This window comes from Enoplosus armatus, chromosome 6, assembly GCF_043641665.1.
Source record: "Enoplosus armatus isolate fEnoArm2 chromosome 6, fEnoArm2.hap1, whole genome shotgun sequence".
Taxonomy (NCBI): domain Eukaryota; kingdom Metazoa; phylum Chordata; class Actinopteri; order Centrarchiformes; family Enoplosidae; genus Enoplosus; species Enoplosus armatus.
The window spans coordinates 2,354,336-2,372,260 of record NC_092185.1 but is presented as its reverse complement, the minus strand read 5'-3'; the positions used below and the strand labels follow the sequence as shown (position 1 = coordinate 2,372,260).

Below are 17,925 nucleotides of genomic sequence, written 5' to 3'. Positions count from 1 at the left end.
CACCAGTAAAACACACTTTAATTCTTCCATTTAAACTAACGAAACATTCCTGTGAATTAAGAATGCGATATAAAAAGTGAGAGAGCAGCTGCTATTTTTATAAACTGAATTTATAAAGGGCTGCAACTAACACATTTTTTCATTATCGATTGATCCGTCGATTGTTTTCTTGGTTTCTGGATTCATCGGCTGGTTGATGAAATAGTGGAAAATGCCCAATCACAATGTCGCAGTTTAAATCACTCAAAACTCAAAGATATTCAGTTTACTATCATAGACGACAAAAAGAAAACCAGCAAATTGTTGTTGTAATGTAAAAAAAAGAAATGAAGCAATTAATCAATTATAAAAATTGTTCCCGTGTGTTGATGTTTAAGCTCCTGTAAACTGTAGAGAGTTAATGCAGTGAAGGTGTCTGTTGTTCTGAGAGAACATGAGTCGCCTGTGGATCATTAATGAGTATAAATTCAGCTGGTTTCAAATCTACAAAATGTCAGTACTTTGTTTTCAGGTGTTGGGGGGGGGGGGGGGGGTCACAGGTGCTTTAATTCAGGTTACAGTCATTTAAAAAGAGTTCTACAGAATAATTGTTAATTCCTCAGTTTTGAAAAACAACACACACATATCCATCTATAGTTTTATCACAATAGAAGCAATAAAATATTCTTTCCACTTGAAGTATCAGATACTCAGCACTGATAAAATGACAGTTCTGCCTCCTAATAGCAGCTGTGGGTATAAATCTGCATGGCTCTGACCTTTGACCTTTGACACAAAATACAAAAATGAGTGACTGTATTTTACTTCACCTGCAGCTCAGAGGATGAAGTCAGGCCCCAACTTTGCCTGGGCGGGGCTTTGATTCCGACTGGGGCCACCCATGCTAAAAATACTCACAAAGTACTCCCTCCCAGCAGTGTAAGTACTTTATGTGATATAAGGTGGCCGCGCTGCCAAAGGCGCCGGGTCGAAAACCCTGCAGCCCTGAATTAGACAAAGGATAGTGTTTCTACTGAAGGTGTGAGCTTAATGCTAGAAAAGCCCGGCTGCTGATCCCCGCTGTGCGGCCCGAGAGGTCAGGTCTGCCCTGCATTACAGCGCTGATATCAACAAGCGCTGCAGTCCAACACCACCGAGGACTGGCCCTGCCTCAGAACTTACACTCACTGCACTGATGAAGCTGCAGGAGTTAAAAAATCTCTGACCAGGCGGCTCTAACTAACTCAAGACACTTGGACAGACTTCTGATTGATGACTGATTTCACTTCTCAGTTATCACTAGACGGAATAAAAGCCCCTAACGTCCAACATTTTTCAGATATTTTCCAACTTCTGCACCTCAGCTCTCTGAGAGGCGGCGAACAATCAAGCGAGAGCGACTGATGAGCTTTAAAAAGTGTACAAGCTTGGGCGTATGACGCACCGCGGCAGCACCAAGGTCACTTTGGATTTAATTAATTTAAAATGTAAAGTAAAACATCTATTCACTAGTTAATGACAGAGCTTTCACGTATTATTTCTTTTTGTCTCCTGTCGCATTTTTCAGGGTTTCATTTTTTTTTCTCTTTTTTTTTTTTCTGAAAATAAAGTAAAGGAAAATGGTCTGTTTATGAAAAGAGATAAGAACGAAAGTTTTCTGTGTTTTTTTAATAGAAAGAGAATCCGTTTTGTGAAACGCTTGTATTTAGATCGGATGGACCAAAACTTTGTGATACTGAAAAAATGCAAAATCAATGAACTTGAATGTGTCTTCAGCTATCAAGATAAGATTACTCCACTCTACCATGATATATATATTTTAAATCTCTACTTTTAGATAAAAGAAAACAACTGGAACCTGAATACAGTCACATCCAGGGAGCAAAATTGCTTCTTTGTCAAACGCACGCTTCCAAAACACCAGTTCAAGACCCGAGCTTCTGGTTCCACTTTAGGCATGATATATGAAACCCTACCCTATTGCACACACACACGCACACACACACACACACACACACACACACACACACACAGCGTGATGTGTGGTTCAGACACAATAGAAGCGTTGTTTTGGGTCGGACCCTCAGGGGAGCCGATGTGGGCGGAGCCTGTGGTTTAGGTCACAGAGGAGAGATGGGGGGGGGGTGGGGGGGTCAGGGAGCCAAATATCAGCAAGGGGGGGCCGGTGGCGAGTCTGGGCCGAGTCGACAACCGCTCCACAGCTGACCAAAGAGGAGAAAAGGAAAGTGGAGCCAACATGGCTGCCTGAACCCCCAAACGCCCCGATCTTGTCGATACCTCCACGTCAGAGGAGGGGGCAGGATGAGACGGTGAAGGGAGGATATGTCTCAGTGACACAGCTGCTTCTCATGTCTTCTGTGATAGGAGCTATCATCAAACACCACACACTACCAGGCATTATCACCACGCAGGCCTAATGGACTTTTAGGACTCCATAAAATAGTTTTGCAGTCGCCAAAACAAAAAATCTGCACAAAAGGAAAAGTCAAAAAGAAACAACAGAAAACTCTCAGAGTCAGCCTTCAGCTGGAATGACTTTATGCAACTTTTTCTTTGAGGAACTGCTCTGGTTTCAGACTTTTTGTAGGTTTGTACCTTCATTTTTATGTTTCCTGCGTCCAGAAGACAATGTTCACGTTAACAGTGAAGCTAGATTAACAGTTCAGAGTTCATGTCAGATGAATTCCTAAAATAAATATCATTTGTACACTAAATATTATTTGTTTTCGTATGATATTATTATTTTTATTTTTGATATCCAAAGTAAATACAAATAAAAATAATGAATCCTAACTTTTCAAGAAAATTACTGATAATTTGTGGGCAAACATAACGCAGTGAAATAATTTAACCAACGTTTGTCTTAGTTGTTTTATAAAAGACAACATTTTTGTACAAATGAAAAGTTAATCAGAGATGCAGTATGCTGTATATCAAAGCCATGTATGATGGTTCAATAAACAGTTTTATTTAGTACTGCAGCAGATTAAAGTCGCAATATGGTTCTTTTTCCCTTTACAGTTATATCATGTTGGCTTTCGCCAGATGCTAAATTATCAGGTGAACAATTTGGCATTTCACAGAAATCCTAGTAAAAAAGAAGGACTTGATAAAATCACTATTTAATCTGATTCTTTTGGATGACATTCAAAACTGTTCCGGCAAACCACATCGCATGCGCTCCTACCGTATGCTGGCTGGCCTGCAGCCAAAACTGAGCAGGAGAGGGCTACCAGGCATATCCCACTGACTGTATTTGTAGTCAAGACCCACAGGCTGTGGCTGATCATTAGTAAAGAGATCCCTATCAATTACAGAGGAAGCGATTGAAACCAACCACAAGAAGTCCAGGGGGAGCCGGCCTGTTGGCAGAGCCGAGCAGAGCAGCACTGACCACCGAACTCTGTGTGTATATATATATATATATATATTTATATATATATATATATATATATATGTATATGATTAAGAAGATTAAAAGTTCAAGATTTAAGAATGAAGTTCATGTTTGGAACAACTTTCTACACACACAGTGCTGCCCTGTTGCCCCTAGAGCATCCCAAACGCACACACACACACACACACACACACACACACACACACACACACAGACAGACAGACAGACAGACAGACAGATAAAGCCTCTACCTTCTCACAATCACAGCAAATCTTATAAAGGAAGGCAAACATGGTGCCAGAGCCAAGACCTTGTTAATTAGCCGACAACCTTAACTCTTGGGGCCGACCCAGCCGGCCTGTTAAGCTGTCATCACAACTACGTCCACCTGCGTGTATGAATCCATAAGCCTTCACGCACACACACAGGTCAGGCACACAGCGCTCGCAGTTCAGTCATGCACTATAGCTTCAACTTGCAGCTTAGCTGAAAAAGCATGCAGATTATTTCACCTTCAAACAGTATTACTGGCAGGTCTGGACTCGCAGCTAAGTTGCTAATTGGAGGAAAGAGTCATTTGCTCACCTGTAACAAAAGCACTCTCCCGGCTAATGCTTTATTTCAGGTAGAGCGTCACTAAACATTTGCAGCACAGGTGTAGATACTGAATACACAGAATTAGACTAGTCAAGGATGCACATGATGACACATCACTCTCAACCCGCCCACAACAGTAACTACTCCCCCTCCAGAAGAAGACATACTTTCCACAGTTTGAGTGGCGGTAACAGCAGAGATGTTGAAACAGGCTCTCAGCAGTGAGAGAGAACAAAGCGAAGCAGAACGTCTCTATTGTCACAGCGGAGCAGGGTCAGAGGAAGGCCTCGCTCTGACCTCCTCTTCCAGCTGGGGAAGCCATTAAATGGGTGATTGGGTGCCCAGCTCTGGCCTGGCCTCAACTCAAGATACACTCCACCAAACTGGACAACACGGGCTTAAACACACGGTAGAAGAGCAAAGCTCATAAAACAGTTGATGCACGAGAAGCTGCAGGAGGTCACGAGACAGGATGCAGTCAGTCAACTGCAAACGTGTTTCCCATTACTGTATATTGATTATACCTGGCATGTATTGCACGGTGCAATGTATTTGTTAAATACAGTTAAGACGCAATGGCTTTGATTCTAGGTGTCTTTGTGGAAAGTAAACTACAAGTTGTTTTCTTTTTAAATATCAAAAAACGACAACAATGACTGTTAATCCTCTCCATCGGGACTGCGTGGATGTGGTTTGATCTGATTTGATTGACGACGGCCCGGCAATATGAGCGAACAGTTTTTTGTTTAGTGCAAGATCACGTAAGAGTCCAGTTCTCATCATAAGAAGCTTTTATAATTCAACATATTTCTAGCTAAAAACAGGACATCAGGCGGACGAAAAGGGAAAACGGCTTCGTGTTTTGCAGGTAATTATGACTTGATGTATCAATTCACTTGTGACAAGAAAGCTGCGGTTGTTGGATCATGTTGCCCGTTTCCATATGATGGGAGGGGCAGTTGGTAGTGTTCATACATGTGATGAATACCATGAGGTAGCAGCAAAATCTGCTGTTTGACAATTGTATGTTTTTGGGATCTATAACAGGTTTGAAATGTATAATATTTGGTTGCAGTTTTAATGCAATGGATTAAATGTTATTGCGTACAAATCTCTTAGACCAACGCCTCTTCAGGCTGATGGGTAACTGTCAAATAGTGTCTGACTGCCTGTCAACACTGAATGTTCAGTGATCATGAAAAAACATGAGAGCAACGTCCCATCCGATCTATGAGTTGCACACTGTCTGACTGTGTCCAGTCAGTCTACGAGCTTTCATCTCAGACTACGAGCAACTGACAGCACATGTGTTGTTCTTATTTCACCCGTAGCACTCAGGAGAAGAACTTAACTCCGGTCCAGTTTAAATACTTCAGCTGAATTCATAAATTAGTCACACAGGTGTCCGTTTTATTACCGCTCTGCAGCGTACAGGGTGCAGCGGTAATTGAGCTCGATCTCATTTGCAAATGAAACACATGAATTGTACAGTAATTCATACGGGCTCGGGTGTAAGCAGGGATTAGAGCGATGTTAAGTGTTTGCCAGGCGCCAGAGCTGCTCTCGGCACATTAGATGGCTGACTAAGTTGGCACAAGGGCACCGTGCCCGTGCCAGGCCCCCGTTAACAGCGGGTCGGCCCCCGGGAGAGGCACAACAATACAGATAATGATAATTCAGTCATCAAAACTGAGGGAGCTAGATTGTATTGAGGGCTCAAGGAGACCAGGTGAAGACGGATTAACGTTTGATAACGAGGCATCACTGTTAAGAGACGGGTTATTGTTTGGGTTATTTCTCCGTTTATTACAGGCTTTTATTTCCCTTCCTCTCTATCTCTTATTTTTAGCTACAAAATGACAGAGGATGGAGGAGTGTTTCCATTCCACAGCCTGTCTGGTGCCCACATTTTTTCTTCTGATGTTCCCTCATCCTGGCCTTGAACATTTTATTCAGTAACCATCCTACCAGTTTAATAAGTGCTAAGTGCTTTAACAGTATAGAGGAGGCCTTTTGTATGCAGTAAGCCTTTGTATCTAAACCTTCACACAATGCAGATGCAACTCAACATAAATGCAAAATTGTGAAGAAAATAACTGACCTTCTCCCTCTTGGCTTGTATGCTGTGAAAGTCCAGGCAGAGAGGATGTATTTACAGCAACCAGCTGTGTGGTAATACAGCTAGCTGACACAATCTTAAAAAGTTCTTGATAAAGCTTTTAAAAGCTGAGGCGGCAGTTGGGTAAAAAAAATAAAATAAAACTGCAAAGCGAGGCCATGTCTATTCATTAGAACTGTCACAGGCACTTAGGGCTCCTCTGAGTAGCGGACAGCTAGCAGTGTGCCGACAGGGGGTGAGTGCAGTGCGAAGGCTAACAACGACATCATCCACACATTAGCTCAGGGCTACATGGCACAGAGGGGTCAGCCATGTTAGGCTAAGTGAGCGCTCAGTGGCTAATAGGGTCTGTTCCATTTGATCATACAGCCAATCTAACCCGGGAGAGCTCAGCTGACTGAACCCTGTTCAGCAGGAGGTGGAGGACGAGGCAAGGGACGTGCATTGTTCAGGCTTTAATGTGCTTGCCATTTGAGTGCCGATGATCAAATCTGGTCAGACTGTAAGAAGATTCTGAACAAAATCGTGCTTTAAGAGTCTAAGTGAATGCCACTGAAGAGCCAGAAAAAAAGACTTGGAGCAAACGCAGAATAAACCTGCGGAGCTTTCTGCAACGTTTGAAACACAAGATGAACTCTCATCGGCGCCGCACCGGGAATCTGTATATAAGCCTATTTACCAGGATGGCCTTGTACTCCTGTCCGCATTACATTCCTTCAACAAAACACAAGATGTGACAGTTTGAGAATTTGGAAACGCTTTGCCTTTACCAGTAGCACACAACAAAGCTTTAAATCAGGATGTGAACGAGGTTGCCTGTTGAAGAGGGATTCCACAAATGTGCCAAAAGGGATTTCAAAGGGTCCTGAAGGTCAAGGATGGAAACAGAAAGGGAGAGAGAAACAGCAGTCCCATCATCACACGGCGAAGGGGAGAAAGTTGTAATGAAACGAAGAAGCATTATTCCAACAAAGTAACAAGCGAGAAAAAGAAAAAGGGTGTGGAGCTTTAACACTTTTGAATGTAACTGTTTGCCATTGAAGGAGAACTCACTTAATGAAGCCTCAGCCATGTATTGATCACCTCCTCTCATTGGGGGTGGGGGAGGGGGGGGGCAGAGGTACCTGTCAATCTCCATATATAGGGTTACATTAGGCTCTAAATGAAATGCATTACCACGGCAGTGTATGAAGGACACTTTTACAATGCATCTTCAAGGACCACAGCAATTCACATGAACGTTTACGAGGCCCAGAGACAGTTATTATTCATGCTAACGCTGTGTGATTCAGTGTGCCTGGTTATATATCACATGTTTATCTCATTTGTTTTTGTCTTAGCTAAGTGTTTGCGGCATGATCAATGCGACTAGTCCTCGGGGGATAGCAGCTCCGCTAATTAGCGAGGAAGAGCCAAACTCAATAGCAAGCTGTGTTTTGTTTTGTTTTTTTCTTCTTTTTTTCCCCTAAGAAGAGGGAGAATGTGCAGGAACTCTGACTAATCTGACTCATTTTTGGGCATCATTGGATTAAATATTTCAGGCTGTATTTACAAAAGAGCTGTGGTGCTGCTGATGTTTCTGTGTGTAAAACCCACCGCGGATCTGTTTGACTTTATGCTTTTCACACGCTAGACCGGACAGCAAAACACCAAACAATGAAAATGCATTCTTCTTTCATTTCATGTTGTTGTTTACAGTTATGTTTTTTATCATTTGTTTGTTTTTTTTATTTTGAAGCTAGAAGCTAATCATAAATAAGTGAACCTCAAATTCAATATCAAGCTCCTGTTTCCTGAATCTGAATACATCATGAATCCTTAATGTTTGCCACACAGTAAATATTTAGTTAAAGGTCTCTTTGTGTGCTATTTATGATCAAAATCACTTCTGATCAATTCTGATTACAGTGTTTTTTAATGAATACTATTTTCTCATGGAAATAAGAAAACAACAGGAGTGGAAGATTTGACAATTTAATAAAAAAATTCCCTGGTCCAATAACAGAAAACATGTAATCATTATTACTATGAATAATGAAAAATGAAATGAAGTTTTGTTCACGTTTACATTGACCTCCTGCGTTTTAATGCTGCATTTGTTTTAATATCTTGGACTGACTGTCGACTGTCGGTCGAGCCTGGTTCGTGGTTGGATGGGAAAGGAGAAAGCTATACAAAGTTGTCCCCCAGCATTTCCTTCCACTCGCGCCCCCTTTGATTTGACAGGAAGATGTCACAACACTTTTGAACACACTCCTACACCGACACACACACACACACACAAGGTTTTTCCTTTCAAACCAGTTTCCACACTGTAGATAACAGGCAAAGCTACCTATCTTTCAACTAAAGACACTGTGTACTGTATTATGCCCCTGGCTGTCCCATTCTGGCCCACTTTACTGTATCAATAACAAAGTAAAACCTTTAAATGAGAGAGATCAAGCGCTCCTCTGATATCATCAAGATTACTATGTGCACATAACAGTAAAGAGGAGTGTTAGATGGTTTTAGATGTGGCTTGCTGTGGGGTGGGAAGGGGCAAGCTGAGGCATGCTGGGAGACTCCAGCACTTTCCTGTGTTAGTGGTGTAGATCAGAGGAGCACAGCAGAAAGGGAAACCTGTGTTTTCACTGATTGATATTGTGATCTAACGAGCCAGGGATCCGTCAGTTGTAATTTTAGATGTTCAAAGATCCTCTGGAGAGGATGCGTTCAGAAAGGGAAAACAAAATACAGGTGAGGTTGTTCTCGCTTTGTGTGAGAGCGAAGAGTAAATGAGCGACAACAGCATCCTGTCTATCAAACGTGAGGGAATAAAAGCCCCGCAGTGCCGTCGTTGTAGTTTTTCTAAAGCTGAAGTCTGCATCTTATCCTGTGAGGATACCATTAGAATACCTGCCTCCAAATGAGTTGAAAGATTATATGAGTTCATGTCATTTTTCAAATTCATATAAGATAATAAAATGTTTTCTCTCCAAGCCCTTTGGATAAAGTCAGAAATGCATTGCCATTCACCCGAAAACAAGTCTGTTGCTCTTGGATCACATTTCACATAATCAGAGCCAAATGCTTCCGTGATGTTTTCAAGTGGAAGAGCGGCCGTACTTTGCAGCCTTCAGGCCTGCACTGGTGTCGCTGTGTGAATGTTAAGTCAGTGTGTGTGTGTGTGTAGCCCACTTTCCTTGGAGACGTTACAGTTAAAACACACAAAAATTGAGGACTGAAGACTTTTGCCTACCGTCTTGTTCTGTCTTGGTCAGCTCCACGAGTTTCTTCTGTTTCAGTGTGTCCACCACGTCTGCCAGGCTGCCTTTGCGGCGCTCCGGCGTCCCGAAGGCGAGGCCGGTCATCGGCTCCCCGCGATCCCTGGAACAGTCCTCTGGCTTGGGTGGAGAGGTAGAGTTCGTCCGGTAGGAGTAGACTGAGCAGCCTTTACTGCTTTCATTGTCCTGGGAAGAGACAGCAAATGAGAGAACCAAGGTCAAAACTTCTGGAAAATACCAGCACAGACGCAGACGTTTGATTACGCAGGTATGTGATTTGCATACTGAGAACTGGTGCCCTTTCATTTACTTACATTATATGCTTACATTATGCTTGCTTAGTGGTGTTTTACTTGGTTTTCACCTTGTGACATGGGGAAAGGGCATTTTGCTACTGACAGAACTTAATCTGTCAGGTAATCTCTTGGTTGAGTCTACTCTTGTATCTATTATTCTACTATAAAACAGGCAAAAAGCAAGAAGCGACATGACCACAACACAGAAAAACTATGAATCTCAGCGAACAACACCGAAAACATTCATTTAAACGTACTGTAAGTTTTGTTTTTCTTCATTCCTGAAAGCCTGCACCTCTGTGCTCAAACCTTTACAATATACAGCTCTAATTAGTACTGATATTTCATTTATTGTCTATTAATATTTAAATTATATCAAGTCAGGGGGAAAGTTATGACCAGCTTGGCTCTTGCTCTACATTTACAGACAGTTGAACTGAGGTGGAGCTAACTTACCAGTAGGAGTAACTTAATGGTGAAGACTGCAGAGTGGATCTCTGACATATGTGGTTTAGACCAATGAAGGTGGCACAAAGCCGGTGACTTATAAAACATGACAGATCTCTAATGGGCCCTTCTGTTTCGTGCTGCACGACCGGAGCGTTTCTGTCCCACTGCTGTTTGCTCTGCTGGGTTATGAGTTAAGCGAGAGGCACAAGGAGTCTATATTTATCAAGACGATAAGCCCTTCAAGACGACCGCATTGTCCCACACAACAGACACTTTAGCACAGGTGTTCTAACACCGAGGCTATATCTGGACGCTTTCTCCTCCCCTTACAGAGTGGGGGGATCTCCAAGAACTTTAGGAGGCTTATGTTTCAAAGACAAGGGGCTTTGGCTAACAGCGGGATCTTAAGACGCCCTTGAAATGCCTCCAGGAGGCCCTGTTGTACACTTTGTCTTTAAGCGGAAGATGCCTCTGTAATGAGGATTAGTAGATAGTGTGTCACTCGTGGATTGTTAAGGTGTGTGTTTTCAGGTCTGTACATAACGCTGCCCAGGAGTTACACAAGCAGTGTGGTGCAGGCAGAGAGGCCTGATGGTCAGATCATGTTATAAACCAAAAGGTCACATATTCAGTCCCTGCAGCAGACAATGCATGTCCAAATTGTCCTTGAGTAAGATACTGAACCCTGATCTGGTCACTTACGACATGTCAGTCCGGGTCCACGTGCATTATGCTTTAATGTATAAATGGAGGGTGTCGTGTGGAGTTTTGTGTGGTGTTACCACTTTACATTTTCCTACTGTTTCAACCAGCGGCCAAAAACATTTTTCTAATTCAAAAGTCACTTCTTCATGGGTTCCTATCAGTCTCCTGTGGTCCCCCGCAGGGAGAGAAGTCACATGCAGGAGTGTACACAGTGTGTGACAACTCAACAAAAACAAGAGAACAGGGTGAAATGGAATAAAAGATGTGGGGCTGCTTCAGGTGATCAGGAACAATTTTGCCTCGAGGCCCCTTTGAACTCTGACACTGATGCTAAGTGAAGTTTTCAGGTAATTTTATTAATATTTAATTGCCTTTAAAGTTCTTGTTATGCACTGAGAATTATTAAATATAACCGAGTTAGAATCTCAACATAGCAAACAAAATATAATAATATTTTCGTAAAATCAGACAATCCAAAGTTCTAATTCTTTAAAAACTGAACAGCACTCTTGTCTTGGAAATGTTAAAATGAATTCTGCTGCAACATTGATACCTGAGGAAACTTTATTCTTAGAACTTTCCACTTTCCTCAGAGGCTGAAGTCAAACACGCCTCTTCCATTAGGGACCAACAGAACCTGAAGCCAAGTAACTAACACCTCAACACACACGTACACACACATGAAAACAGGCTGTGGAGATGAGAAGAACCAAGGGGTACAACTCTCTAGAGGAGAACCCTCACTGGGCTGCCTACAGCGCTGCCTGCAGCACAGAGAAGCCAGACCAGAGACCAGAGAAGACCACTCGTGTGTGTGTGTGTGTGTGTGTGCATTCAATTGTGCACAATCATCATTATGCATGAGAATGTGCACACCCTGTGTTATGAGTGGTGGGCCCTGAGCGTGTACACTGTGTACACTCACTAAACACATTTGTTTTACAGATTTGAGTTATAGCAACATATCTCAAAATAAGATACGGTCAATTTCTCAGCTCTGTGCGTAATTCACTTCTCACCATCGCAGCAGGCACCATGTTCTCCCACTCCGCATCCGTCAGCTTCTCTCTGATTGGCTGCAGCTCGTCCGGGTGGGGTTGGTCATGCGACGAGGGGGACGGCGTCTCCTTTGGGCCCTCTCGCTTGTCGTTGGCCCAGGACGCATTGTCCTGACCCATCGCTTCCTCTTCCTCAGATGGTGGGTGGAAGGGAGGTGTCGCTTGCATGGAAGACATCATTCTGTGGAGGAAAAGAGGGAAGGGTTTAAATGTTTGTACTACGATACGTAACTTCAGGCTAATTTAGGGAGAGAACTTGTCAACCATGATGGAGAAAAGCTCAAGTGACTCATGAACGACTGAAGGAAACGATGGCGAGTGAGAGACGTTGATCACAACTGTAACTAAAACCCTCCTGGAAGCATTGATGAGGTTATTGTGGAACATTGCAAACACTAAAACCCCCCCAAGTGAAAAAGAAGCACCTTCCTCCACATAAACTACATTTTTGTATAGTGTGTAAAAATGTACAATTCAAATATGTCTAATTTTACAGTGAACATATATTTTGGTACTTATTATGTGCTTTCATGCACTACGTCAGTACAGTTTTAACCTGACAGCCATTTACTACTGTAACTATTGTGATTATTAAAGGAAACCTAAATATTTACCTGACTTAGCTCATAAATCATTATTAGTTTACTCTATTTATTGTTGGTAGGCTTCTTAATTTGCTTAGGTGTATTTATATTAGTAAAAGTACACTAAAATGTTAACATGTACTTGCATTTACGTACGTGCATTTTTTAAATTTTATTTATTTATTATCATTATTGAACGTTTTGAGGAATTTTCTACAAATAGTTGCTGATGTTTTAGAAAGCGTGTTCATGACAGATGGACTTTACAATCAGCTTTTTTTTATGACGCTTCATAGATTGTGGCACATAGCAATGTGCACTGTTTATGTGCACAAATACAGGGCGCTCTACTTTGAGCACGTCAAGTAATCTTAAAAAATGTGTCCACCACTGGCTGCATACCGAAGCCACAAAAAACACTGGAGATCTCAGAACCACGCATTTGAATAGCTGATTCAGAACCACAACTTTATTTAAAATGCAGACACATGAATGCTAAAGATGTAATTACAGCTCACTCACACACAAGCAATTTAAAGTACATCATCATATTTTTGGCATTTATCGGGCACATTCATACACACACACACACTCACACACACACACATGCACACTGGGCGCACACACTGCCATGGGGATAATCTATTAACCTATTAAGCAGCATCATCACGTCACCTCAGAGCTGTTAGAAAAGCAGAAGCTGCGTTACTGAGTTTCTGTGGAAAAATCTGTTTTTCTAATGTAAGCCTCCGGCTGAGAGTCATTAAGCTAATACATCATTTAGTGTAATGACTTCCCTTTGTTGCACTACAGTTATGATTATTTCATTGACCACATTTATTCCCTCTCCTAATCTCAGCCCTAAATTCTTATTTTAAATATGAACACAAGCACACTAGCAAGGACTTTAACGGCTAATTGGTGCTTGTAAGTAATAATACATACACACACACACACACACACACACACACACACACACAATTCCACAGCAGGAAACACACGCACACACAAACTTTCTAGATGACAACTGACAATGCAAATTCCAGCAGAAAGAGCATTGGACTGTTATGAATTGTTTTTGCTCCCGCCACTCTGCACACACACACACACACACACACACACACACACACACACACACACACACAACCTCTGTGAAGCAAAACAGATTGCTACTTCAGTGTTAGCGCTCGGTAAATCACAGCTGGCTGTCCATCTCTGAAATACGCAGCCTCCTGGGTGCCCTTAAACGTAAATCTGACCCTCAGTCAAATATCTGAAGGGAGGGAGCAAGGCTGCAGAGTGCATGTGTGGGAGACAGCAAAAGGTGAAAACACATGATTTACAGAGGGAGTTGATAAAGACTAAGATAACATACTGAAACCAAATGTCAATGTGAGATGAACTGAGAGAACAAAAGACAAGAGACAAAAGACACGAATAAGGAAAAGTGCATGCATACAGTGCATCCGGAAAGTATTCACAGCGCTTCACTTTTTCTACATTTTGTTATGTTGCAGCCTTATACCAAAATGGATTAAATTCATTTTTTTCCTCAAAATTCTACACACAACACCCCATAATGACAACGTGAAAAAAGTTTTTGAGATTTTTGCAAATTTATTAAAAATAAAAAACCTGAGAAATCACATGTACATAAGTATTCACAGCCTTTGCTCAATACTTTGTTGATGCACCTTTGGCAGCAATTACAGCCTCAAGTCTTTTTGAATATGATGCCACAAGCTTGGCACACCTATCTTTGGGCAGTTTCACCCATTCCTCTTTGCAGCACCTCTCAAGCTCCATCAGGTTGGATGGGAAGCGTCGGTGCACAGCCATTTTCAGATCTCTCCAGAGATGTTCAATCGGATTCAAGTCTGGGCTCTGGCTGGGCCACTCAAGGACATTCACAGAGTTGTCCTGAAGCCACTCCTTTGATATCTTGGCTGTGTGCTTAGGGTCGTTGTCCTGCTGAAAGATAAACCGTCGCCCCAGTCTGAGGTCAAGAGCGCTCTGGAGCAGGTTTTCATCCAGGATGTCGCTGTACTTTGCTGCATTCGTCTTTCCCTCTATCCTGACTAGTCTCCCAGTTCCTGCCGCTGAAAAACATCCCCACAGCATGATGCTGCCACCACCATGCTTCACTGTAGGGATGGTATTGGCCTGGTGATGAGTGGTGCCTGGTTTCCTCCAAACGTGACGCCTGGCATTCACACCAAAGAGTTCAATCTTTGTCTCATCAGACCAGAGAATTTTGTTTCTCATGGTCTGAGAGTCCTTCAGGTGCCTTTTGGCAAACTCCAGGCGGGCTGCTATGTGCCTTTTACTAAGGAGTGGCTTCCGTCTGGCCACTCTACCATACAGGCCTGATTGGTGGATTGCTGCAGAGATGGTTGTCCTTCTGGAAGGTTCTCCTCTCTCCACAGAGGAACTCTGGAGCTCTGACAGAGTGACCATCGGGTTCTTGGTCACCTCCCTGACTAAGGCCCTTCTCCCCCGATTACTCAGTTTAGATGGCCGGCCAGCTCTAGGAAGAGTCCTGGTGGTTCCGAACTTCTTCCACTTACGGATGATGGAGGCCACTGTGCTCATTGGGACCTTCAAAGCAGTAGAAATTTTTCTGTAACCTTCCCCAGATTTGTGCCTCGAGACAATCCTGTCTCGGAGGTCTACAGACAATTCCTTTGACTTCATGCTTGGTTTGTGCTCTGACATGCACTGTCAACTGTGGGACCTTATATAGACAGGTGTGTGCCTTTCCAAATCATGTCCAATCAACTGAATTTACCACAGGTGGACTCCAATTAAGCTGCAGAAACATCTCAAGGATGATCAGTGGAAACAGGATGCACCTGAGCTCAATTTTGAGCTTCATGGCAAAGGCTGTGAATACTTATGTACATGTGATTTCTTAGTTTTTTATTTTTAATAAATTTGCAAAAATTTCAAAAAAACTTTTTTCACATTGTCATTATGGGGTGTTGTGTGTAGAATTTTGAGGAAAAAAATTAATTTAATCCATTTTGGAATAAGGGTGTAACATAACAAAATGTGGAAAAAGTGAAGCGCCGTGAATACTTTCCGGATGCACTGTAGATCCAAACTGTGTAGTTGGAGAAAGCTCTGACCGTCCACGTGGGTGTGAATGTTTTAAAGGGATCCTGAGGGTCATGATGTTCTGTGCATGTCGTCAGATTGCAGTTTGCAGTGACTGTGTTGTGCAGGTGGAAGGCTGGGAAATGGCAAGAAACCTCAGCTCTGACCTGAAGATGTTGAAGAACCGTGAAGAGTACGCCATCGTGTCTACTTCACTTCTACTGTAGATTGCAAACCAACTGCAATACTTGTCTAATTTACTCTAATTTAGCAAAAAAACGATTCAAAGTCTTTTCTGTCATTCATGCTCAATTTCACTTTTTGCTGAAAACAGTGTTTCTCTCTCTGGCGTCATCTTTCTGAAGTCTTTGTTGTCATGCTGTACTGCTCCAAAACTTGATAATAAGCAAACTGAAGATCATTCTAGCATTACCTCACTGTAAGTTGGTCCAGATGAGAGCACAAGCTAAATACAATATAATCAATCTTTTTTACAATGGATCAAACGACTCTGCAGCTCCTCTCACAGAAAATCACAGAACCACCTCGTCATGCACATGGTGCCGTGCAGCCACAGCTCCTTGTTAAATGACAGAGGTTTTAGTGATTGTATGTTTTTTCTGTTGAGCATGTTTAGACTTGCATAGTTACAATGCTAGACTGATATTTGAATAAATTAAGGCTCTGTTTTTTTTCACCACCACCACGACTGCTGCACCTGGTAGACCTCTGTCAGTCATAAACAATGGTTGTAGTCACTTCTCCTAAAGTCTAGGGGAAGTCTGACTTTGAAATAGTTCGTGTGTGAGTTGTTTGAAAGCTTCATCGCTCCACCCACATCCTGATTTCACTGATTGGAACGGCGAGAGCTGTCAGTCTGGGGTTTAAATTCCCCCAGACCTCCGTTGTTTTACACAGCGGTATGAGTACATGAGATTATAAGACCCGAGACAACCAACAAACAGCAAATCACTAATCCATGATCAACTCCTGCAACCCACACTGAAGCGATGAGAGAGCGATGGGGAGCCTGGGAGGGAGAAGGCAGAGGAGAGCCTATATTTAGCTGACAATATTGCTGGTGCTGTGTTTATGGGGGAGCTTAAGACTTAGTTTCTTGGAACTTGTGTCTCATATGGCCAGGAATGCCCAGCCTCATAACTCGCTGCCACTGATATGGTCTCATCACGCAACAGTACAGGGGTTTGTTGGTAAGCATGCCACAAGGCCTTTTGTGATTGGTTGGGGCAGGAAAACAGTATACTTCATGCACTCGTCATCAGGCAAAGAATCACATTACTATTGTTTAGATGGCTCCATTGTTTAACTAACATGGCAAATGTTAAGCTCTACCAATTCATTGCTGTGGAATGAGTTCAGGAGCTACGGCCGTCTTTATCACGTGACTTGTTAGAGTTGTTGGAGATGAACGGAGAGGATTTGTTTTCAGTGCAACACTGAAACACATATTTTCAAATTACAGCCAACTTTAAAATGAATTCTCCAGCTTTTCACATATTTGTTGATACCTTCAGAAGTTGTAAAATAAAACGACGGGCACATACGTCACCCACAGTTTTGAGGTAATAAATAAACACAGAAATGTGTCTTCATGCTAATGATTGGGGAACATACATAATACATTTTATTTTAAAAACATGACTTACTTACTTTTGCTTTTAGATGGGAACCAGAGTTGATGACAAGAAGAATGAATCCAGAGTGTAAATGATTTAAACAACCCCATTGATAAAACAGAATAAAGCACCAAGCATCAGGTACAACCGTAATGGGCTGTAATAGAGGAGGAACTCCCATCCAGCCCAGTTATGTGTTGCAGCTGCTTCTGTCATGACATGAAGAAAAACAGAGAGATACTGTGCTGTGCTCTGGGATGTCAGCCATCACTAAAACCAGACATCACTACTTTTACAGAGAAACATTAGACGGCCTTTTCTGATTAAACAAGGTTCCCTTTGAACACTGCACTAAAAAAAGATGCACGGCCATTACAAGAAAATAAGCATTTATTTGTCTTTTCTTTTCATTTCTGAAGAACTGGAAATATTTTGGAGATATGGGTTTTTCTTCTGACCGCAGCTCTTATTCCTGGCCATATCAGGTTCCTCCCTACTGAGACATCGCAAGAAATTGAGTGATTATTGCTGAAGGAGCAACCGTCTCCCAACGAGACCAACAAAAGAATGAGTTTGGCTACGTGGAGTCACTCTCAGGAAACAGCAACATGATGATAATGTTACACTGATAGCTGAAAAACAAATCAATTTGTCTCACACGTCGCCTTGAGGCTCTCCGAAAGCCTTTTCATATTGTCAGACATCTAGAAAAACATCAAG

At 42.4% G+C, this 17,925-nt stretch overlaps 1 protein-coding gene across 1 annotated transcript in view; it reads right to left on the bottom strand.

Moving 5' to 3' along the window:
* LOC139286097 (transcription factor SOX-6-like) overlaps positions 1–17,925 on the bottom strand; it is an 82,901-nt gene that overhangs the window by 49,008 nt on the left and 15,968 nt on the right. The window contains exons 2-3 of the mRNA XM_070906777.1: positions 11,850–12,069; positions 9,355–9,565 (exon numbers count right to left, since the gene is read on the bottom strand). Of these exons, the coding sequence (XP_070762878.1) occupies positions 9,355–9,565; positions 11,850–12,068 (430 nt within the window). The 5' untranslated portion in view covers position 12,069. The remainder of the gene's footprint in view (positions 1–9,354; positions 9,566–11,849; positions 12,070–17,925) is intronic.